We start from the raw sequence: 25,458 nt of genomic DNA on the forward strand, positions 1-25,458 counted from the left end.
ATGCTTTAAATGCGACAAACATCATGTGTCGAATATGGTGCTCGTTCTATGGGCAAATTCTTGTTTGAAAAATTACCGCAATTTTCGATTCAACTTCTTAGAAAAACTTACAATTGAACAGATTGTCTAAAATGATTTCTTCTTCTTGAACAGCTACATTTTTTTGCCGCTGACCTTGAGACAGGGAAACAAAAGCACGGATTTTTATCTATCGAAGAAGGCATTTTCCTTTCATTAAAGCAAAATTTATTGCGTAATATCAAATAATTGTGCTATCAAAGTATGAAGTATGATACAAGGAAATCGTAAATGACTACCAAATGATGTAGGATGCAATGCTTAACATCTATCTGTAGACTGCAAAAGGTTCTTGAACGGTGTGGATTGAAAATAATCATCATCGTAACTAATTTTGTAGATTCCAACTGCTTTATTTTATACGTCGACTCATTAGGATATATTACAACTGTTCTCCAGTTCATGGACCACCAAAGGTAAGATTTTTAATCTTTTAGCAGTTTTCGCGTGTTATTCTAATGTTGCAAATTCGAAAAAAACATTCCTTTTCTCCTGTGACAATACCCCGAAAAGAAAAAGGAACTATATATATATGTATATATATATATTAAAATACATAGTCAGCAAAGAATTTTGTGAATGTATATCGCGCTGTCTCTCTGCCCCCCCCCCCCCCCCCCAATCCCTTCTCCTTCTCTCTTACCCTTCCCTAACAATTAAAAGAAATTTAAAAATCACACGAAACATTAATTTTTTGTCCTAAAGCTCGAAATCAAGACGCCTCAGACATATGATTTATGTTTGGATTTGAACCAGTTTAGTTTGGTTTTTAACTGTAGAAAGAAATCATTACGCTCTCAACAGTTCCGCGAAATTTGCATTTTTCCTTTTTTCCAAAATAATCAAATAAATCACTTGAAAAATAAAGTTTGAGTAGGAGTGTGAGTAAAGTTGGAGTGTTTAGATAAACGGCTGAGAAAATATTAATATCGGATTAAAAGCTATTTATTGCCAACTGGAAAATCGCCCGTCAAGATATGACGGGTGAAAATTGCTTCTACATTTGAACGAAGCAATTGCCTGTTTGGTGATATTTTTATGGTTCAAATTTTAGCCCTAAGCGGATTAACTCTAAACTCCAGAAGATAGCGTTCATTGTTGACCACTTTTTCGTTTCTTCATTCCCCTGAAATGACACAGTCTTACCAGTAAAACAGTTAAGTTAACGGATCCAGTTCAATCTTGTCACAATAAAGCCTTTTCCTGCATGTCAAACATTACTAAAAATTATTATTAAATTATCGTGCCGTGGCGCGAGTCTCATTGTTGATGACGTCAGGAGCTTTCTTGATCATTGGCTATTATATATATGAGGATGTATGGCATTCAGTCAGCTCTCGAACACGATTCTTTTATTGAAACAGTACTTAATCCTTTTTGCATCAGAAATTTAAAATGATGCCGTTCAGTGAAATTCTGGTGCAATTTAAGAGATGAATGCTCTCAAATGCTACGAAATTCCGTGTTGGCACTTTTGCTGTTTACAACAAAAACCTGTTTACAAAAACTAAATATCACCATAGGTTTAGTGTTTAACCTTATCTGAGAATGCAACTTTTATCCATAAAGGGATATTAGGGATATTAAGGATGTACACTGTCATAGTAAAATTAGGTACCACTCATATCATTAAAATTAAATGTTAAAATTTTGTTTTGAACGAGTTTTAGATGTTCAGAAAAATTTGTATTAATTTTAAAGTTATATTTTTAAGTCGAAAAATATTTTGTTAAATAAAAAAATTGCTTTTATTGAAAATTCCTAGAATGTTGCATGTAAACTATACTTTTGAGGATAAAACAGGGGTTCCATGAAAAAAGTCAGCATTAAAAAAGCTTGCACTTATCAAATAAATTATGAAAAACTGCACTAAGCAACTAAGCGAACACCTTCCCAGAATGTTATTTCAAGTAATACTCATTTTCGTCCATACTACTGAGCAAAAACTTTAAGGCCAGTAAACTTTTCTGAGAAATTCGACACATCGAAAACTTAAGATAAAAAAATTATTTGAGTGATTTACTTTAAATAAAAGTAAAAAATCGTTTGTAAATATTTCATTATCAGAAAATATTACAGGTCGATAATTGAACCTGAGTAAAATCTTTATGGCCAACATAGAAAAATGCATATGAAGACAAAAATAAAAATATTTATGAGCTTGTGTAGGATCCATGTTTTCAAGTTCTTTCAATATTCTTGCTTTCGTAGATGAAACTAGTTTTTGACAACGATCGGTTTCTATTTTATGCCATTCATCAGCAATAGTAAATTTCAGCTCTATTTGATGAAGTAAAATGTCTCCCTCCTGCATAAAATCGTCTTGCTAAATCGTCCTATAAGTTCTCTATTGGGCTAAGATCTGGAGACTTAGTTGGTCATTTCAAAGTTTCAACATTGTTGACTTGGAACTAATTTTTTGCACTGTTACTCGAATGGATAGTTTCATTGTCATGCTGATATTTTATATTTTATCAAGCAATAAATTCAGCAATTGATAAAAGATGACTCGCGAGAACATTTTGATAAGCTTGTGAATTCCTTTCACCTGATATAAACACAACTGAGCCCCCACCATTGTAAGCAAAGTACTTTTAAGTCATGACAGAGCCTCCATCCAATTGGCGCTTGAAAAATATTTCTTTTATTTCGGTAATTCATGCCAAGAGTACTTCCATCCGTCTGGTCCATCTAAATTCCACTTCTTTTCATCAGAAAAAAATATTTGTATATATTGGTTATATTCCAGGTTATGATTTCCTGGCTAAAGTTCAAATCCACTATGTAGTACATAATTGGTAACCGAGGTTTAGGCAATTTTCTTTTTACTAATAATGAAGCTGAAAGTCTGGATCTCTGGATATCCGGATGTCCTGAGGATGTCTGGATTTCCTGAGGATGTCTTGATGTCTGGATCTCTGTGACGCGCATAGCGCCTAGACCGATCGGCCGACTTTCATGAAATTTGGCACAAAGTTAGTTTGTAGCATGGGGGTGTGCACCTCGAAGCGATTTTTCGAAAATTCCATGTGGTTCTTTTTTCTATTCCAATTTCAAGAACAAAATTAGCATAAGATGGACGAGTAAATTACGAAATTATCATAACGTGGAACCGTAACATGGGCACAAGCCAATTGGCGAAATACGAAATTATCATAACGTGAAACCGTAACATGGGTACAAGTCAATTGGTGAGAAAATTCACCATACATTATTTGTAAATATACAGGCGAACCAAAAGACTTATTAATTTTTTTATTACGGATAAAGCCATGCGGGTACCACTAGTACTGAATAAATAAAATCTCCCCACCTTTTAATTGTGTTATATTTAATAATGTTTTAATTGTGTTGTGTGTGGATGCCTCACTTGCCAAATTGATTAACTCCATAAAACAAAAAGTCGAGAAAAGAGATGAAGATAGTGTTATCCACAGGGGTGAATGAGCCCTCGTGTTACATTTTATGACATCTCATGGTCAGAAATGTACTGAACCAGAACTTTAATATAAATTCAGATGCTAAGCCTTGATAAAGCACTATTAAAGCAGAAATGTGGATTTTTTTAAAAAGTGGAGTTAATCGATTTGGCAATTGAGGCATTCATATATTGTTTTTAATAAACATTTAAACCTATCGTTTGAATAAGTTTCCTGATTGAGTACCTTTCAGGTGATGTTAGTTAGCAAACTCGTTCTCCGATACGCGCTTTAGGTCTTTTCCCGGTGTTCTTTTTACCATAATTGTGTTTCAATTTTAAAAAGTTGTTGACTTCAATCTTCGATCCTCCTTTATTTATTTATTTATTTTTTCGCAATAGTACGCCTACTTATCCTCTTTGAAGGAAAAGCCTCAGTCTGCCCCCTTTCATGAACCGTTAACTTCCCACCTTTTGATAACTTTACAAAGAGAACCAAAACTTTGAAGAAATTAATGACAAAACTACAAGTGGGATTCCAAAGGGTTTCCAGTCTTGTCAACTGCGGTGATATTTATTCCGATATATGTACTTGTAGTTATTAAGCAATACTAGAGTCCTTATAGTTTTTACTCAGGCGGAAATACTAATTTTGAATACACCACTGTTTTTCTGGTAATTCCATACTTTACAAATCTTGTCTGTTGCATTATTTCTTACCAATAAACATAAATAATTAATAATGTAATAGTATTAAAATCCCTTCAATTTCATTTTATAGTTTTCAGAAAATTATTACTGGCCTTAAAGTTTTCACTCATGCTGTATGTGCGCGTCTGTCTGTGTGTATATATGCTTATCTGTAACCCTATCTATTCCTCTATCTTATCAAACAACAGGTGTACTCACTACACGCAACCATGGACATCGAGAAAGAAAGAAAGCGAGAAGAGCGCATGTGAGACTTTCCGCCACACAAAAAACAACTAGTTCATTTATGTCACGTTTGCCGATCAGAATAAAAAATCCCTGGATTAAAAAGTTTCAATTCATAAAATCTGGTATTTCTCTATTAGCATTTATGTATCACTTAGCGCCATTTTGTAAAGTAGTTTCGAAAATATAATTTTTTAAAATCGGGTTTATCATTTGTGCTCACCCCAATCGTAATTGACGTAGGTTCCAAATAACAGTTTGCTCTGAAATTTTTAATTTTTCACTTCTAAATCATTCATCACCCCCCGCCCCACCCCACCCCACCCCCACCCCAAAAAAAAGTTGTAAATTTTGTGTCCTACACATACTCGCAGATGAAAAATCCCTACTTAAATTTTAAAAATCCCTTTTGCATAAACTGCTGTAGTTAAATATATAACTGCAACAGTATAAAAATATTCAATTCCCCGGGGTAGCACTCATGAGTTGCACTTAAGGACACAAACTGCATTGAAATTTTAAAATGTTAGGTGAGCAGTTCAGTAAAATTAAGCTTGCCATTTTTTTGAAATGTTCAACCGGGACATCGGAATGCCGCCCCCCTCTCCTTCAGCGTCACCCATGGTTGATTTTTGGAGTGTAGCACAATTCAGGGGCATAGTTAAGGGGGGGGTTTTGGGGACAAAACCCCCCCCCCGAAAAGTTAGTCTCAAAAAAAAAAAGAGAAAAAGAAAAGAGAAGAGAAAGGAAAAAATTCCAAGCGATTACACACACACACATACACACACACACACATATATATATATATATATATATATATATAAAAGAAGTAACCCCCCCCCCCCGAAAGTCGGGTCTAGCTACGCCACTGGCACAATTTATGCTCAATGCTATGAATAAATGGTTACTAATTATGAACCTAAAACAAACAAAATGAATACAAATTGACATAAGCAGAAATGATGCAGTTAAATGTAACATTCTATTGTATTTACAATTTATTTTAGTTAGAAAAAATCACTTTGAATAAGAAATGAAAAATTGAACACTATTTAGATATACTTTTCATTTTTTAGGACTTTTTAAACAGTCTTTTTTGGTTTTAATCTTGTTGTAAAAATCCTCAAAAGCTAATCCGGTATTAATTTTACCAGTCAATGTTACAAAATGATAAAGTAATTATCCTAAATATTCCTTCAAGCTAATTATTTTTAGACCTTTTTGGTCATTTGTAATCAAATTTATCTTTTTCCGGGACTTGTAGTAACCCGGCCGGGACATCGGGATTTTGTCTGAAAACCGGACAGTCCCGGTCAAACTGGGATGTCTGGCAAGTCTCAGTAATTCATTTCAGCTAAACTAACAGATATCTCTTCTTTCGTTAATGCACAAAAAAAAAACTGCTTGAAATCGTACAAAAAAGATTTAGTTTATGCGAACTTGCCTGTCAGGCCAAGGAAATTTCCATTACTAGCTAACTAAAGTAATAGAAAAAACTAATTAATTTACAACCATAAAAAAAGGCACTGAATGCAATGAATTTAGTGTAAGACAATGCCCCATTCTACGCTTATGTAATGCCAAAAAAATAATTTTATGAACATGAAATTTACCGAAAAATGTTAGGACACCAAACTGTCAAGCGTTTTGAAAATCACCCTGTTAATATTCGTAAACTGATTTAGAGCTAAAAACGTTAGTTTTATCTGTAACAATTGTATCTTAGTGTCATATCGGTCACAATGGAATTGCCCTTAGCCCTTATTAAAAGTTAACATTCTCCGTGCTTCTTTCATTGTCTTTCAATTTCTAGCTTTCCGTCAAAACGTAAAACATGTTCCTGTATAGTGCATTCGTAAGCAACATTTTGCTATAATTCCGAGTTTGAAAAATTTTTATTCAAAAACATTTTTAGGGGAAAAAATGCATACAGAACGGATGTTTGTATTTTTTTAAGCTGGAAAAACCCCGTGTCACACTGCAAGGTTCTGCAAAATATTCTACGTTTGGAATTACATATCCCAGAACCAGAAGTTGTAAATTATCCTTTAATTCCTGTTAGATATAAAAGCTACGCCTTGTGTATTACTTTACAGTTGTTCAGATTGCTACATTCATCTCTATTAATCTGAAATGATTGAAATCAAAATATAATGCCAATTCGAAGTCTCAAGATTAATCTCCAGAGTGCAAAAGATTAGTATTTTTTTTATTTTTGACTTAAAGAAATCGACTCCTCTAAAACTCATTAAGATGTAAAGATTAATTTTAATAAACACAGCTAAGCTTACTTAAAAAATAAAATTAAATTTAAAGATAATTTGGAAAACTCAAAATAAGAGAACATGGAGAGTTATATACGTTTCAAAACTAATTTCTTCAGGTTGAATAAGTTAATTTATACGTACCACTGGAATACATAATTGATGCCATTTCAAATGCAACATAAATGTAATTACAAAGTTCGAGCTTATCAGTGCCGAAATACGTAATTCTAAAGATCACACGACAAACTTTAATTTTAAACTGAAGTACTTCTGAATTGAAAACTTTGAAGACATAATGCACATGAGATTTAATTCGAAGTTCTTTTCCTAAGACCTCAAAGGGATAATCTTTGAAAATGACTCAAGACCCTTTAATGTATTTAATTTCCCTATTTAACTTCAGTATTTCAGATGTGCACATTTCAACTTGGTGTATACGATTTGAGACAGAAGTAGCTTTGGAAGATGACTGATGGAATAATACGGAATTAAGTAGTTACAATATTTTATCGATAGTTTTTAAAGGATAAATTTTTCACTGCCGCATTTCACACATAACTGCTGAATTCAAGATTGCTAAATTTTTCTAACAATAAGTAAACAGGATATTTGGGGCAAACATTTCTTTATTCTTTCAACTAAGAGCTTTTTCAAAAATATGTATTTGAAACAAAAAGAAAAAGAAATGTATTTGTCATGAAACAGACGTATTTAAACTGTTCTGCGTGCTAACGACCAAACGGCACGACCTCAAAGATCACGAATCTGAACAAAATTCTAAATATAGGTACATTTCCACTAGATATGAAGCCAGGTAAAGCGATTTGACTGCATAAGCCCTAGTTTGGTTGCAGCAAGGGTCCCAAGTTGCTAGTTTGGCCTCAGAAATGCAATGGCATTTACATTGGAATTTCAGACTTCGACACTATGTCCAATGCCCCAACATTTGGCATCTTTTTCTAGTACAACTAGTAGAAGGGAGAATCCTTATTCATTTATGAGAATAAGGATCCTTATTGAAGGAAAACCTTCAATAAATTACTTGAAAAGTCGAAAAGATCTTTTTTTTTCTTATGTGCCGTGTGCAATAAAATAGAGTTTTTTCTCCTCATCCATTTTTTTTGCTTGTCATTGTGGAATATCTTTGATACCAGACCATAAATATCCAGTTAAAGTAAATGTTTTCATTAGGAAACGACAAATACTTATTACCAGCCGAAAATTAATGTAAAATGAAAATAATTAGTTTCATTTGCAAACGATGAACATCCTGTAACTAAGTTATTTTGGCATTCAAGTTACTGAAATTGAAAGTAGTATCCATTTAATTTTGAGAACCTCTTATTGAAAATTAGTATTCAACGTAATTAATTCAAAAGTTTGCGCATGCGAATGGTTCATACTGCAGTACATCAGTCGAAGAGGGGTAAAAATTGTAATTCTAAAGGCAACTATATTACATCTCTGGGTCCAAATTATCAACTTAGAACCGTCGTTGCGGTCGAACTAGGGCCTATGCAGTCTTTAGGTACTAGCATATGTACTAGTACCACCTCGTGACAATAACTCAATATTATTTTTATTTATTTATTTACTTGAAGTGAAGTTACGACTTTTGTACATAGCATGGCAGTATTCTACTTTGTTTGTAAAGTAAAATAGGAGTACGTTGGTAAAAAATCAATTTATCGCCAATGGAAAATAAAGATTTCCCACAGTAGCCCGAACTCTGTAACCGTATCTCAGCATGAGTACTTGATGCTATGTTTGGTCTAAGTTTCATCTAAACTACATTTAGTAATACCACACATTATTTCGTACACCTTTTTCGTATACTCTTAAATAAATTAACAAGTCGTAAACTAACCAATAACTTAGCAATTAAATAAATTAAACCGAAATGAATTATTAAAATGTAAAATAACTCGTGAAATAAATCAGGACATTAAGAAACGTTAAAAGTTCTATTAACATTTAAAATAATCCGCTAAATAATAAAAACAAGCCATTAAAGAACATTAAAGGTTCCATTAAAAGTCCCTCAATTAAATATGTGTCAATTTCTTGTGGAGCCATCCTGTCATATAAAGGCTCGTGCATGTTCTGAGCAGTTTTGTGACGAAAAAACTGGTGCAGATTCTATTCGCACCGAAGATCAATGAGAAGTCATGTTTGAAATGCAAAACACTTATTTTAAACCGTTTTTATGTACTAATATTTTTTAAACCATTACAGTAATTTTAATTGAAGAAACTTACAACAAGGGACTTCAAACGAAAACGTAATTTTAATGATGTTTATGCTAATTCTTAATCGAATTGAAGGATGCAACTATCTATGCGCGACCTTCGAGCTATTATGAGCAGGAAAAAGAGCGAACTAGAATTGTTTTTTGTAGATCAGCTTATTTCATAACTACTCCAATGAATAACAAGATCCCTATTCTAACAAAAATTTTCAACAAATTCCAGCAAAAAAGAAGTGATTGGAATAACAATTTTTAACTCAAAGATATGTTTTCAGAAAGACCCCACCCTTTCTCCAAAGATACAAATCTTAAGGGGGGAAACTTATAATTTTTTTTGAACAGACATGTTTTGATGATAAATTAAAGGTATTTCCATTATGTGTTACATTTATTTTTACACTTTACAGGTGTAACTTTTTTTTTTTGCGAGGAAACAACCTTAACTGCTATGCGATTTTATTTATTTTTAATAGCATAAATAAGTGATTAGTTGAAGTGTTTTAAGGTTTGTTTTAGAATGCATATTAAACTATTATAACATAGTGAAATTTCACGGGTATGAGGAACCTGCTCGATCTTATATTTCAACCAATGTTGTTGTTTTTTTCTTCTATCAAGTTGTTTTGGGGTACAAATTTGACTTTGGGAGAAAAAAAACTTGGTTAAAATACATGAAGTCATATTTATTTTTCCCTGAAGTTTCGGGATAAACCACCACTTCTTTTTGTATTTATTTTTTTTAATAAAGACATTGAGAACTAATATTTATGTCAGTAAATTGCTGTTTCAACAAAACGGCATTGCTTAACTGTTAGACTAAGGAGCAAGTAATTACTCCGCTGTTGGCGTAGTGTTTCGAGTCGATATGTTTAAATCTCTAGATTAGCGATCACCAGTCGCCAATGGGAGACCATTTCATTGAAAACGGCTACTAAAGAATCAAGTTCTAGTCGCCAAAAATAGCGATTATGTGTTTCTTTTTTGTCGAAAAAAATATCGCGCTAGTACGACACGCTTCAAATCATTGAGAAGAGATAAAATGGAGGGAGTGTAGACTTTCATTCGTGAAGCAAAGACCCCCAAGTCACGTGATGGATATAAAGCAAAGCATTGAAAGAAATCGGGTTTCTTTCACTAGTTTCACGCAAAAAACCTGTCGACCATCTGGCGTTGTTGAGTCAGGTGACTTGGGGGTCTCTGTCTCAGCATTTTCTAAGCCAATGATTAGACTTGCTCCATCCATTTACTAATTCCTGTTCTAAGCTTCAAATCCTACTTGAGCCCTTCTTAGTGGGTGTCGGATAAGTACTGGAGTATGTACAAATATATATGTTTTTCGTCGTTCATTTCAGATCGAATATTTTCAATTGAAGTAGCAAAATTAATTATTCACGACGTTTTTACGCCTACCATTATTAGAAAATGGTCTGTTTTTACAATCAGGTTTTTTTTTTTTTTTTTTTGGTAAAGAACTTGTTTTTGCGTTTACGGACTTTTAAAATCCCAAATTCCTCCAGTTATAATCGTGTTAGACGAAAGACATTTTCTGACTGTTAAACAAATCAAAGCCTGTATGAGTTCTCACATGCTTTCATTTAGATGTAATTGCCTACATTTGTATTATGTTGAAAATTTTTTAACTATTTCATTTTGTTGTGTACTTATATCTTTATACAATAAAAATACATCCAGAGAACTTTTGTTTGACATTTTTGTAGAGTATCAAATTTTTATTTTGTTGTTAATATTACAAATTGCGATTTATTAACTTTTTTGCGCTGCGGGCATACTTTAAAAAAAATGGCTATCAAAAGTTAAAAAGTGTCTACTATTGTTTGTTATTTTTGTAGCCATTGGCTACTATTCAGTGTTCTCAGCCTAGAGCTTTATATATATATATATATATATATATATATATATATATATATATATATATATATATATATATATATATATATATATATATATATATATATATATATATATAGTTTTGCTCTAAGTGACTCCAAACTTTAGGAGTATTCTGCATGCCAGCTCTATGCGAAAATTCCTTACTTTATCAAAAGAACTGAAAGTACTTGCCTTTTGTTGGAGCAGAGGGACTAATAACTTTTTTTTGTGCGTGTGCTGAACAGGGGAATTTTCGTTGCTTTAATAATTTCCGAGGAATATTCTCTGGTTTAACCATAGTGTTTACAGTAAAGTTACTAACTAGCATTGGCGACAAAAAGCCCGAATGGGATAACTCGTCAAAATTGAGAGAAATCCTATTACCCAACTTTCTTTCTTTTTTTCCCTCTTAGATTATTGAGACTCATATGTTAGATGCAGACATGGAAAATCAAGGAAATTTCTTGCCACTGATGTGCGAAAACTTATCCGCTGAATTGAAGAGAAAAGCTGAAAAAGAACTCAATGAGACAGAAGATTCCATTAAAGAAGGTCTTGTGCACTTAAAAGATTTCATAAAAAGTGAGTTTTTTGGGGTTCATTAATTCCATATTTTAGTAAATCGGTGTAAGGAGATTTTTTTTCTGCAGTTGCTTCAGTAATAAGATCTGTTTTTTTAATCAATTTTATGTAATTCATGTATTGAACTTTGCTTTGTAAAAGCTTTGCATTGTAGCATGCCACATTTAGCAACCAAGGTCAAAATAGTACGTATAGCATATTTAACAATAGCACAATAGCTACCGTTACTTCAAAAACAAAATTAAATGTAAATTAAAAAATAAGTATTCATATAAACATACTCAAAGACGAAATACATTAATATGACACATATACGCAAAGCGAAGAATTTTTCTCGCCTCTGCATGTGTAGTTATACCACATAACACGTTTTCAAAGTATACATTTTAGAAAAAGAACACTGGGGAAGGATAAGAATAAAGAACTTAGGAATCTCTAAGCAAAAGAATTATGAAACAAGAAGTTCTGTCTAGAACTAGACGAGCCTACTTTCCCGTATACCCATACTAATTTCTAGTACCTGATCAATATTTTAAAAAATAGCTAAAATTGCAAATTTTTTCAAACATATTTTTAAAATACTTTAAGCTGATTTCTAGGAATAAAATATTCCTCACTCATCTAAAAAAAATAGATGTGTAAAAAAAAAGCAGCTAATACACTTTTTGCCGTTAAAAAATCTTTAACAGCTTTCAAAACGAAAAAATAATAATTAAAATTAATAAGCTCATTAAAATAAATTCATCATATCAAAAAACAAAATCATTTCTTTTTCCCCTGTTGCCAAAAACAATTTTTTAAATGAATAAATGCACTTACCAAAATAAATTAAAACAATAAAATGTCACCTTAAAGAAATAATTTTCATTGTCAAAAAAAAAAAAAAAATCGTCTGCGCATATCTTTATGTAGAAACATAAATGACTTCGAGTTTATTCGCCAAAAACTGAATACCTAAATTAAAACTTTAGCGTAAAAATAAAAACAAGTCAAATCAACAATAATTATTTCACAGTCAAAACCATAGCTGCGGAGTCGGAGTCAACCTCATTTTGTGGTAAAAGAGTCGGAGTCGAATATCTAAGAATCGGAGTCTGTCATTTGTCCTCCGTGTATAAATTTTTGCCAAAGCTACAATGTCAGAGTCGAAGTCGGGGAGTCGGAGTCCGATTAATTGTCGGGCACAGGAGTCGGAGTCGGGGTCAAGTGCCCCTAAATTCTCGGAGTCGAAGTCTGGATTTTGGCGTCAAGAGCTATTTCCAACAAAATTTGTTTGAAGTAAATCCGCCTTCAAGTACGGAATCTACATTGACTTTCAGTTCCCCATAGGTGCTAATGTTAAGGGATTTGAACTGTTAAAAATTGAACGGAAAATTGTTCAAATCAAAAAGATATTTTACATACAAGTATTTCATCAAACGCTTTTTCCTACAAAGTTTGTTTGAAGCAAATTCGCCTCACAGTTCGGAATTGCCTTGAATTTTCCCGTAGGCGCTAATGTTAAGTTTTTTTGAACTGTTCAAAATTGAACAAAAAATAGTTCAAATCAAAAAATGAAAAATGAGAATGAGATGTCCTCGCCGAGATCTTTCGAACAAAAAAAAGTTTGTTCGAATCGGACTATTCATTCGAAAGTTATTAGGGGGGGACAGACAGACAGACCGACAGACATTTTTCCCGATCTCAATACCCTACTTTCCAATTTTTAATTTTTCGATATTTATTCAATTATTTTATTTATTTTTGACTTTTTTTTTGTTTTTTGCGATATTTTTAAGATGCATTAAGCCTTCTTTCATGCTTTTTTCTTCTTTTTCTGACTTTTACTGGGAAAGTAGGCTAAAAAGGAACAGAAACAGATTTTTCGGTGGATTTAAATCTAAATGAACGCGAAATATTCACGTTGTCGCCACCAAGTCTTTCAAAAATGTAACAGAATTGAAATTTTAGATGTGATGGGAGAAAATTTGAAGAAATAACTTTAAAATATGCTCAAAACTGAAGCAAATACATTAAAAACTCAAAGCTAACAGCGTTTTGTTTCATTATTTTTTTTATGATTGTGTTTTTTCCTAACGCTCAGAAGAAATTCAATACGCAACTAAGATCCAATTTTATTCAAAACTAGCTTTTACCTGCGGCTTCGCTCACGTTGACGTAGTTTTTTTTCAATTGATTCAAGTTAATGGTCATTACAGGCAGAGGTCAAATTGTTACCAAAAAATTGTTTGTCTATAATTTCGCCGACATTTCAAATTGCCTGCCCCCGTAAATGTATCAAAAGTTATGATTAAAACTGAAAATTAGGGGGAAGGGGAGTAAATGAAATGTCGGCAAAACTGGGAAGACACCCAAAAATCACAAAAAATAAATCATGAAAACGTTCAGGAGTTGTAAAGAAGTCAGTTTGGGTAATTCCCAAAAAAAAAATCCAATTTGAGTGAGGTCAACTAATCTTAAATAAAGTGAATCAGTTCCCTTATAATCCCGATCTCCGTCAAATGCATAATATCCAGCGCTACATCGGCAATCTAAATTATTGTATAATGTATAACTTCTTACCGTAGAAATCGTCCCAAAATAGGGTCAACAATCACTACAAATCCTGATTCTAATAATGTCCCTTTAGAGTCAGAACATCAAACCTTTAATATCTCCACCAGAACGAAATCAACTGTTTCTAAATAACGTAAACGGTCCTGATTACAATACGAAAAAGTTCAGAGTAAAAATACTATTAAAATCAGAGTAAGCACAACAGTTTTTTTTTTTTTAAGTTCTCATTTAAATGAGGATAATAGTATAAAAAAACTTCTCATTTCGCAAAGAGAAAAATTCCCAAAAGTCTCTATTAGAATGGTCTCCATCAGTCAGTGTTTTCAAATAACATTTCCCTCTGATGATCTCAGTTATGATTATTTCCAAAAATCTTCATCAGTACAGGTCTCATAAGATAAAAAACAAAATAAAAGAAAAAAAGAAAGAAAGAACAATATTCTCCATTGTCGCCATTATAATAGGGACATTAATTCCCCAAAATCCTAATTAGCATCATTAACCCTTAAAAATACACACACAAAAAAGAAAATTAAAAGTTTTAAATAATTCGCCAATGCACTAAAGTAGTCGCCTGGTAAGACTGCAGATAAAAAATGGATTTGGTGGATTAATTTGCGTTTTAATATTAGTTTTAATGTTATTTAAGAGTGTTGTTTCACTAATTTGGCGGATTATTTTTAACTTCAATACCTCATAGTACTTAATGATCTTTTTACCAAAATTAATTTGGCGGAATTTTTACATTTTAATGCAACTTTTGTAATGACTGTAGCGCTAAAATTTTTGAACACTCGTCTCAAACACGTTATCATAACTCTGCCTATCAAATAAGTTTTAAAAATGTCATTCTGTTTAGTTTCATTTTATATTTCTCGCAATTAAAAGCAACGTAAAAATGTAAAATAATAAATCCTAATCCATTATTTATCACCAAAGGACCACAGTACCATACATTCGGCAGAGTTGCCAAGTTTATGAAACTGCTTAAAATGTTTGGTTAATCTATATTCATAAGATATGATTTTTAATTCTGGACAGAAGATGCTATCAAGAAAATGTTTTGCATGCATTTGGCCGTTCCTGGCGAAAAATAAATCTTTCTTCGACGGTAACTGGGGGTAGGGGTAGACTCTATTTCATAAATTTATTTAGTTACCAGATAATTGCGTAGCAAAAACACCCGGCGTTGCCTAGGTCTGTAAAAATTATGAGAAACAATCGCTACTTTTATTCATTCTCTGCTGTAACTGAAATAACTCAAAACACACCGCTTTGACGTTATTTAAAATAGAGCTTCTTCCTTATCCATGAAAGTAAAATGGCAATAAGTATGAAGAACAAAATAGTACTTTTAGAAACGAAAAAACGATAATTAAGCATATACAAATTTCAGGAGTTTACAAAATATAAAATTAAACTTCACTTGTTTAAAAAGATTTATCTTTTTTTTTCTTCTTTTTCAACATAGTCTAAAACCTTTTCTATATTCCTATTGAAGTACAAACGTTTAAGAAGTGTAGCTGCCAGTAATCCCTTACTGCGATTTAAAATGTTATTAAATTTGCATTAATCGTTTTGGGATACCTTTAATGAGGCTCCTCCTCCCTACTTTGTAAAACTGTGTGTTACAAATTTTCATCAAAGAGATAGAGTCGCCAAATACAGAGATACTTCTGGTGATTATAAAATGATGCTACCCGAAATGTTTCCAATAAACAGTAAAAATTTGGCAGTTGTTTGAAATTATGTGCAAAGACAAAGTAATGGAAGTTTGTGTGCTGTTTATGGATTTGCTTGATTTAGTTGGCGAATTATTTAACGTGTTAACAAATTTAAGGAAAGAAATATTAAAGAAATGGCGATATTTAGTAACATGGTGAAAACCGAGAAACAGAATTGCGTACTCTTTAGCTTCACAAACAGTGACAGTTCTCAATTCATTAAGTTATTGGAACCATTAACATTTTAAAGGGATTTTCAATATTTTTTAACAGCTCAATATATTTTTTTGGCTGCTCATTTTACCTTTTCAATGGGTTTTTGTAGGTTGTTTAATATATTTCTCATTTTTTTCGAATCGTAAGATTAAATCGCTGAAGGAGCTTTTAATCATGTTAATGAGATGATTCATTTTAAAGTTAATTAAAATGATAAAATAATGTATAAAGTAACTAGCTTTTACCAGCGGCTTCGCTCACGTTGAATGCAGTTTTATCAATCGCTTCAAATTAACGGTCAACACAGGCAGAGGTCAAATAGTTACCAAAAAAAAAGTTTGTCTCCAGTTTCGCTGACATTTCAAATTGCCTGCCCTTTTAAATGTACCAAAAGTAAAAAGTAAAAGTACAGCCATTATAAAAAGTAAATTTTGTAATGATGGCTGTAGCGCCAAAATTTTTGAACACTCGTCCCGAACACGTTATCATAACTTTTCTTATCAAATAAGTTTCAAAATGTCATTTTGTTTAGTTTCATTTTATATTTTTGCAATTAAAAGCAGCGTTAAAGTGTAAAATAATGCAAATCCATTATTAATCGTCAAAGGACCACAGTACCATACATTCGCCAGAGACTTGTCAAGTTTATGAAACTGCGTAAAATGTTTGGTTAATCTATACTATATTCATAAGATATGATTTTTAATTCCGAACAGAAGATGCTATAAAGAAAATGTCTGCATGTATTTGGCCGTTCCTGGCGAAAAAAAAAATCTTTGTTCGACGGTAACTGGGGGTAGGGGGGCAGACTCTATTTCATAACTTTATTTAGTTACCAGATAATTGTACGTAGCAAAAATACCCGGCGTTTCCTGGGTCTGTAATAATTATGAGAAAAAATCGCTAGTTTTATTCGTTCTCTGCTGTAACTGAAATAACTCAAAACACACCGCTTTGACGTGATTGAAAATAGAGCTTCTTCCTAACCCATAAAAGTAAAATGGCGATAAGTATGAAGAACAAAATAGTACTCTTTTAGAAACGAAAAAACGATACTTAAGCATATACAAATTTGAGGAATTTCCAAAATATGAAATTAAACTTCACTTGTTAAGGATTTTTTTTTTTTCGAACTTAGTCTAAAACCTTCTCTATATAGCTATTGAAGTACAAACTTTTAAAAACGTAGCCGCCCGTAATCCCTTACTGCGATTTAAAATGTTATTAAATTTGCATTAATCGTATTGGGATACCTTAAATGAGGTTCCCTCTCCCTACTTTGTAAAACTGTGTGTTACTAATTCTTATCGAAGAGATAGTGTCGCCAAATACTGAGATACTTCTGGTGATTATAAAATGTTGCTACCCGACACGTTTCCAATAAATAGCAAAAATTTGGCAATTGTTTGAAATTGTGCGCAAAGACAAATTAATGGAAGTTTGTGTGTTGTTTATGGATTTGCTTGATTTAGTTGGCGAATTATTTAACGTGTTAACAAATTTAAGGAAAGAAATATTAAAGAAATGGCGATATTTAGTAACATGGTGAAAACCGAGAAACAGTATTGCGTACTCTTTAGCTTCACAAACAGTGACAGTTGAAAAAATTGCCAAATGCCTTAGCTATTGAAATGATTCCACAAAAAAAGGTTGGATTTCTGCTGATCGATTAAATACCCAGTCAATACAAATAAATGAAAAAAAAAATAATTCCCTCAAAGTTGGATTAAAATGGAAAATAATCAGCCAAATCCATGTATTATTTGCCAATCTTGTGCAAAAATCTTAACTTCAAGATTTGACTTGAGAAAAGCCTTGAACAGTCACGAAAAGCAAAGATAGTCAACAATACAACAATAATCGCTATCGACAGGAAGTTGAGATGATACACTAAATATTGTATTGGGTTAAGGAAAGCCTTCGAACATGGAACTAAAAAGCTCATAACTATTTTTTTATTCTACTTAAAAATTTCGAACAGGTGCCATCTTCAGCAGAAAAATTAGAGCTTTCGATGGACATATAATGTTAATATGTGCAAGTATTTTTTCATCCCCATATTAGAGAATTTATACGAAAATTGTGTTTTATTGCCCCCCTAAGAGGGTTTTGCCCCCCATAACGGAACGAAAACTACCCTATTTGTTATTCCGATGCATAAGCTATATTATTGTAAAGTTTCATCAAAATCCATTCAGTAGTTTTTGCGTGAAAGAGTAACAAACATCCATACATCCATACAGACAAACTTTCGCATATATAATAGTAGTAAGACTAGTGGTACCCGCACGGCTTTGCCCGTAATAGAAAATTAAAAGGCCTTTTGGTCCACCTGTATATTTACGAATAATGTATGGTGAATTTTCTCGCCAATTGGCTTGTGCCCATGTCACGGTTCCACGTTATGATAAATTCGTAATTTACTCGTCCATCTTATGATAATTTTGTTCTTAAAATTGGAGTAGAAAAAGGACCACATCGAATTTTCGAAAAACCGCTTCGAGGTGCACACCCCATGCTACAAAGACAAACTATTTTTGTGCCAAATTTCACGAAAATCGGCCGAACGGGCTAGGCACTATGCGCGTCACAGAGATCCTGACAGGCAGAGAGATTTTCAGCTTTATTATGAGTAAAGAAGAAGATAAAACAAACTTAAAATTAAATTTCTAAATCACCGCAAGGTAGCTTATTAGAGCTCACGAGTTGCGAATTATTTTAAGCAAGGCTTTAAAAATAATTTTCAATTTTCATTTTTACTTCCTTTTACAAAAAAGGAAGTATTGTATTCGCGAAAAAAATTTTACCCAAAAATCGGCCTTAATTTACATTTTTCTCACCCCCGAATGAATGTTGAGTTTTTTTTTCAACCCGACCACACGTGGATATGTGCCTAGGAACGTACAGACTCCCGAAATATCCATTTTGACGATCCCCGAGTTAATTACAACGAGTTTTCTCGTGACGTCTGTATGTACGTATGTATGTGCGTATGTGTGTATGTGTGTATGTATGTCGCATAACTCAAGAAAGGAATGTCCTAGAAAGTTGAAATTTGGTACGTAGATTCCTAGTAGGTTCTAGTTGTGCACCTACTTTTTTGGTTGCATTCGGATGCTTCAAAGGGGGTCTTTTAGTCCTTTTTGGGGGGAAATCATTGTTAATTTCGATGTAAACTCAAGTGGTTTTATAATTTGGCGGACACTTGGCGATATATCGCCAGTCTTTTGGTCGCCAAGTTTTGTCGCCAATTTGACTACAAATTCGGCGTTTATTTTTTTTTATTTTTTTTAATCTGGTTTTAATTTGGCCACTGTTGGTGATATTTAGAGAGTAAAGTATTGAATCATATTAGAACTGCCAATAATGAGAAAATGACATTAAATTGGAGTAAAAGGAAGTCATGTGATGCGCACATCAGCTCCTTTGCTTTGCTTTTGAGATAAGTCGGGAATTGGAATGGTCGCCAAGTTTTGGTGTGTGTAATTTTGTTTTTGTTGGAAATACTGCCATACTCGTCAAGCATGGGGAAGGATTATAATAATAAGAAAGATATAGAAGAAAGTTTCGTGGTGGCCACAGCATACTGGTTGGTTTGTGGGTGTATGAGGGCTGCTGGAATCGGGAAATTATATATATCTTAAAATAAAACAATGCGTGACTTCCGCTTTTTATCAATAATACTGCATGATACTTCATCCGTGTCATGTCTCTAAATCGACTCACAGATTTTAAAAGGGAAGAGGAATTTCGGTATGAAACTGGTCAAGCAACTTTACCAATCTGAATACGATCAAGAGTTTGCCGTACCGTCAAATCTAAAAAAAGCTGTTCAAGACCTGCTGCTCGCCAACAAAATTGAGCTCGTTGCCGCGTTGAAGAGAGTATGGAAACAGTGTCAGAGAAACGGTTAATGTAAACTGGCGGTAGAATCCGTGTGTGAAAGGATAAAACATTGAACTCAGCTTTTTTTTTTTTTTTTTTTTTGAAAGTGTTTTTCCATTTTTAATTTGAATATTCTGATTTTTTTACTCAATGTAAACCTTCATCGCTATAAACTTTTGGATAGAAAAATCTAAGGTTATTATTAACTAGCTGCGTTGCCCGGCTTTGCCCGGTCTACCTTGAAAAAAAAAACCCATTGCGTCAAGTGAAGTATCTTCAATAACCAGGATTAAATGAAAGAAAAAAAAAAACGTCGTGCAAAATTTTCTCGCCAGAGACGACACATGCTAAAATACTTTTAAGAAATTAAATAAAATGAGAAAGGTGGATTTAAAAGGCGTAACCATAGAAACACAAAATGAAATAAGTTTAAGAATTGAAAATGAGAAAGATGAAAATAAACAATGAATTCAAAAAGCGTTACCGTGGAAACGCAAAATAAAATGGTTAAAAACTTGAATAGAGAACAAATTTTTGAACTTCATTTAATTCACTTGTAACTTTTTTTCTAATGGAGATAGGGGGTTAAACTTTCGACCTTAGATCGAGTTAGATCTGGAGTAAAAAAAAGCAGCTCTTTCCAATGCTGTCAAAAAGAAAACTGTGGGACAATTCCTTCACTTTTTATTGATGGATTTAATGAAGAAAGTAGTGTCTTGTTTCATATTATTATATCAGTATCTAGATATCAGTAATGCACAACAGCAAATTTTCAAACTTAACAACTTTTATTAAAATGGTAAGAATCGAATCGCACTACACGTGCATGTTACAATAACGAGCATGGCAAGTAAGCAAGCATTGCCAATCATGAATACAAAACATATGTTACATCCCCCCTTGTACATCAAGTGTAATAATCTTTCAAATAAGAAGGATTTTTCGATACACGCCCAGATCTTGTCCGCACAATTTGATTATTATTATTTGATAATGTGAAATTTGGGTTATTGTTGGTTCGATTTAAGTTCAAAGAAATTATGCTCTCATTAGGTGAATTTTCATCAATATCAAAATCTATATGAGAGTTAAAATTATAATTAACATTTGATGGTATTAAATGTTTTCTGTTCCTCGTGAGAACCTTGTTAGATGCAGTTCTTATTTTGTATGATCTTGGGTTTTTCCCATAAGCAATGACTTTTCCTGGCTCCTATGTTTTCTTAAGGAAGTTTTTAACAAATACCTTCTCATTTAACTTCAATTGCCTGAGTGGTTTTGCTGATTTATCATAATAAAACTTTTGTTTTATTTGTCGCTGCTTTAAGCCATCACCAATATCTTTAAAGATTTCTGGATTTAATAGCTTATTACAGATGGGAAGCTTAGTTCTTAACCTGCGATTGAACATCATTTGGGCTGGGGATAACCCTATGTCTGCTATTGGAGTGTTTCGGTATTCTAACAATGCCACAAGAGGACTTTTACTATCTTCATAGGCCTTTTTGAATAAGGCTTTAGCAATCCCAACCCCTTTTTCTGCCATACCATTGCTTTGTGAGTGATATGGGCTGCTGAATGAAATTGTTATGTCCCACTCTTTACAGAATTTCTTAAATTCCCAGCAGTTGAAAGGGCTATTATCACACACAATTGCTTCAGGAATACCAAACCTGGTCAATACTCTTTCCAATACTTTAAGAATGTCCCCAGCTGATTTACTTTTCAGTTCTTCAACTTCAATCCACTTAGAGAAATAGTCGGTTATGACAAGATAATTAATGTTTCGAAAATACATGATATCCATCCCAATTCTTTGAAAAGCTCGGACAGGTATTTCATGGGGTCGTAATGGTTCCTTAGTTTGATCATTACGAAATTTAGCACATATTACACAGTTCTCTACAGTTCGTTCAATGTCTTTTGAAATGCCTGGCCAGTATAAGATCTCTCGTGCCCGACTTTTACACTTTTCAATACCCATGTGAGCTTCATGGATAAGTGTGAGCACTTCAGATCTAAGTATTTTTGGGACTACTATTTTATTATTTAAGAATAACAAATCATGATCTAGATACAATTCATTTTTTAATTTGTCGTATTTCCTTAAATTGAAGGGAATTTTCTTTTTGTTGGGCCACCCCTGTTTACAAAAACTAATGATAACTTTTAGTTCATCATCCCCCTCCAATGCTTTTTTAAACTGTTCTTTTCTACTGTCACTCATTGGTAAGCATTTAGAAATAGAGTGTACAGTAGGCAACATGTCAGGATCATCAAGTACCTGATCTTTAATAAATGCTCTAGACAATACATCTGCCAAAACCATGTCTTTTCCTGGCAAGTAATTGATGACTAAGTTGTATTTTAGTAATTTTAAAACCATTTTTTGTAAGCGAGTGGTGATTTTATTAAGAGGTTTTCTTATGATTGAGGTTAATGGTTTGTGATCACTTTGTATTTGAACCTTATGCCCGTAAATCAAGTTATGGTATTTCTCACAAGCAAAAACTGTTGCTAAGAGCTTTCTCTATCTGGGCGTAGTTTTTCTCACATTCGGTTAGACTTCTAGAGGCAAAGGATACTGGCTGCCCTTCCTGCAGCAAACATACTCCTAGCCCATCCTTCGAGCTATCACACTGAATTGTGATTTCTTTAGAGCTACTAAATACTCTTAAGACTGGGGCTGTACTGATTAGTTTTTTAATACAATTAAATGCCTCTTCCTGTTCAAATGACCATTGGAACTCAGATTTATCCTTCAACAGTTCTCTCAAGGGTGCAGTAATCTTTGACACATTAGGGATAAATTTTGCTAAAAAATTTACCATGCCCAAAAGTCTCCTTATATCTTTTTTACAGGTAGGCTTTTCTAATTCATTGATGGCTCTGACATGCGATTCATCAGGCTTTACCCCTTTTTCCGAAATTATTAACCCCATATATTTGGCCTCATCAACTCGGAACTGAAATTTTTCAGGATTAAATTTAACGTTATGAGATTTGACTCTCTCTAATACTTTAACTAATGTGCTGTCATGATCTTGTTTGTCAGTTCCAGCAATTATTATATCATCAAAGTAGATTTGAACACCTTTTATATCACCAAACAGTTTTTGATTTTGTTTTTGGAAGACTTCTGGAGCCGAAGCAATACCAAAAGGAAGTCTTTTGAATTTAAACCGTCCAAAAGGAGAGTTAAATGTGCATAGATCAGAGCTGTTGCTATCCAATGGGATTTGCCAAAAACCCTCTTTAAGATCTAGCACAGAAAAATATTTCTTTCCCTCTAATTGACTAATTATTTCATCACTAGATGGAATAATATGATGTTCCCTTTTTATAGCTTTATTCAGATCCCTTGGATCTAAGCATATCCTCAATTTCCCATTTGTCTTTTCAACCACTACTAAGTTGCTCACCCAATCTGTAGGTTTATTTATATGCTCTATTACTCCCTTATTTTCTAACTCAGAAAATGTTTCTTTTAGATTTGCTAAAAGTGTCTGGGGAATCCTTCTATGAGGATTTATTACCGGAGTAACATTTTCATTAACCTCAATATGGTGGGGCCAAGTCCCTGAAAAACATCACCATATTTGATCAAAATTTCATCCTTGTTAAGGATTTCTACCTGATCAATTCTTTAATTCTAACATTTCACATGCCTGTAAGCCTAATATTGGCTTTGAATCAACATTTACAACAATAAATTTTAACAATACAGTATTTACATTATTATTTACAGAGCAAGATAAATTAACGTAACCTTCAGGTTTCAACTTGTGGTTACCATATGATGTTAACAGAACATCAGTACTGATTAATTCGCATAATTTATCGAGTTTCCTACTTTTGTAAACAGACAGAGGTAAAATATTTGCTTCTGCACCTGTGTCTAATTTGAAGGAAATTACTTGACCATTAATGGTCACATCTTTTGACCAAGATTTCTCTCTAGGCCCTGAGCCTGCACTTACAACGTCAATGTAGAGACTCGATATATCGAGCTCACCGTTAGATTGTATCTCGTTCACGTGACGAGGACCCGATTTATTTATTTCAGGATTTTTTTTCCCTTTATCGTTACCTGATTTGCACATTTTTGCGAAATGATTTTTCTGTTTGCACACGTTACACAGCTTGTTGAACGCAGGGCACTCTCTTTTCTTGTGCGTTCTCCCGCACCTGCCACAGTCGAACTCTTGGTGTGATTTTGCAGAGGCAGTGCTCTTTATAGGCTTCCTCTTTGCCTTCAGCACATCCACTTCTGCTTTGAAGCCGCCAGAGTCGCTGATCGTTTTGTACTGCTCCTTGCTGGCTTCCACTGCCCGGATGAAATCGGTAGCCTTCTTCAAAGTCATGGCCGGTTCCCGAAGAAGTCTCTCTTGGAGGGATTTCTCGCGAATATCCAAGACGACTCTGTCGCGAATAAGACTCTTCCTGATCAGTGAATTCGCAAGTTGCTGCGTACGTCCGTAACTGGGTGACGTATGAGTCGATTGACTGTCCTTCTTGTTGCGAGCAAGAAAAGAACTTAAAACGCTCGAATACCACATTTCTGCGCGGTGCACAATAATCGGTGAATTTACTTACGACGTCGTCGTACTTATCTTTACTGGCGGTATCATCAAACTTAAATGTATTGAAGACGGAGACTCCTTCGTCGCCTAGCAAACTGAGGAGTATGGCGATTTTTGTCTTGTCGCTTTTCCCACTTTTTCCCGTCGCCAACATAAAGTTCTCAAACTTTTGATACCACAGCTTCCATGTTTCTGGCACATTACCCGTTGAGAAGCTTATCGGAGCTGGCGGTTTGAACATCTCCATCATATCTGTTGTTTGAACACAAAAGTTCCAATGCTCAGAGAGGTCTACTGTGAGCGTTTCCACCTGACACCATGTCTTGTTTCATATTTTTATATCAGTATCTAGATATCAGTAATGCACAACAACAAATTTTCAAACTTAACAACTTTTATTAAAATGGTAAGAATCGAATCGCACTACACGTGCATGTTACAATAACGAGCATGGCAAGTAAGCAAGCGTTGCCAATCATGAATACAAAACATATGTTACAAGTAGTGCCTAAATTTCAGCTAAGCCTAAAAAAATTCGAGCTAAAAACGTAAAAAACTCCCGCCGCAATTAAGTTAGAGCATTGGAACAAATTGCGTAGAACGCGGAAAATTCTTCTCTTTCCAACGATATATAATATTAATATTTGCGAGTAATTTTTCACCCCCATATTCGGGAATTTATGTGAAAATTGGGCCTAAATTGGAATAAAAAAAGAACTATTCATTGAACTGTTTTCAAATTGATCTGCAAACCTCCTCAGGACTTAAAAGAAGAAACTGAAAATTTCAGCAAAATCGGCCGGGAAGTTCTCGAGTTTTGCGAGTTCAAACACACAGACGCTTTTTGGAGACTTCATTTTATACTATGTAGAGATAGGTTATATTTGAAATGAAAGGCACACTTTAAGGTCTAAGAAAGGAGGCTCGCTCATTTAAATACCTAATTTGCACTTATATTTGGTTAGAATATACTTTTTTCCAAAAAGTGAGAAGTATTCTATTATTTTGAATTTGAGTTGTATTAATATTATTATTATCATTATTATTACTACTAGAAAGTCTCCCGTCAAGGTAT

The 25,458-nt window shown here is 33.4% G+C and overlaps 1 protein-coding gene across 1 annotated transcript in view; it reads left to right on the plus strand.

Annotated features, from left to right (window-relative positions):
- Positions 1-343: 343 nt before the first annotated feature.
- The window catches only part of LOC129221103 (clavesin-2-like), a 37,596-nt gene continuing 12,481 nt past the window's right edge, over positions 344-25,458 (plus strand). Inside the window, exons 1-2 of the mRNA XM_054855550.1 lie at positions 344-494; positions 11,251-11,419. Of these exons, the coding sequence (XP_054711525.1) occupies positions 11,266-11,419 (154 nt within the window). The 5' untranslated portion in view covers positions 344-494; positions 11,251-11,265. The remainder of the gene's footprint in view (positions 495-11,250; positions 11,420-25,458) is intronic.

Source organism: Uloborus diversus, chromosome 4 (genome assembly GCF_026930045.1).
Source record: "Uloborus diversus isolate 005 chromosome 4, Udiv.v.3.1, whole genome shotgun sequence".
NCBI lineage: Eukaryota > Metazoa > Arthropoda > Arachnida > Araneae > Uloboridae > Uloborus > Uloborus diversus.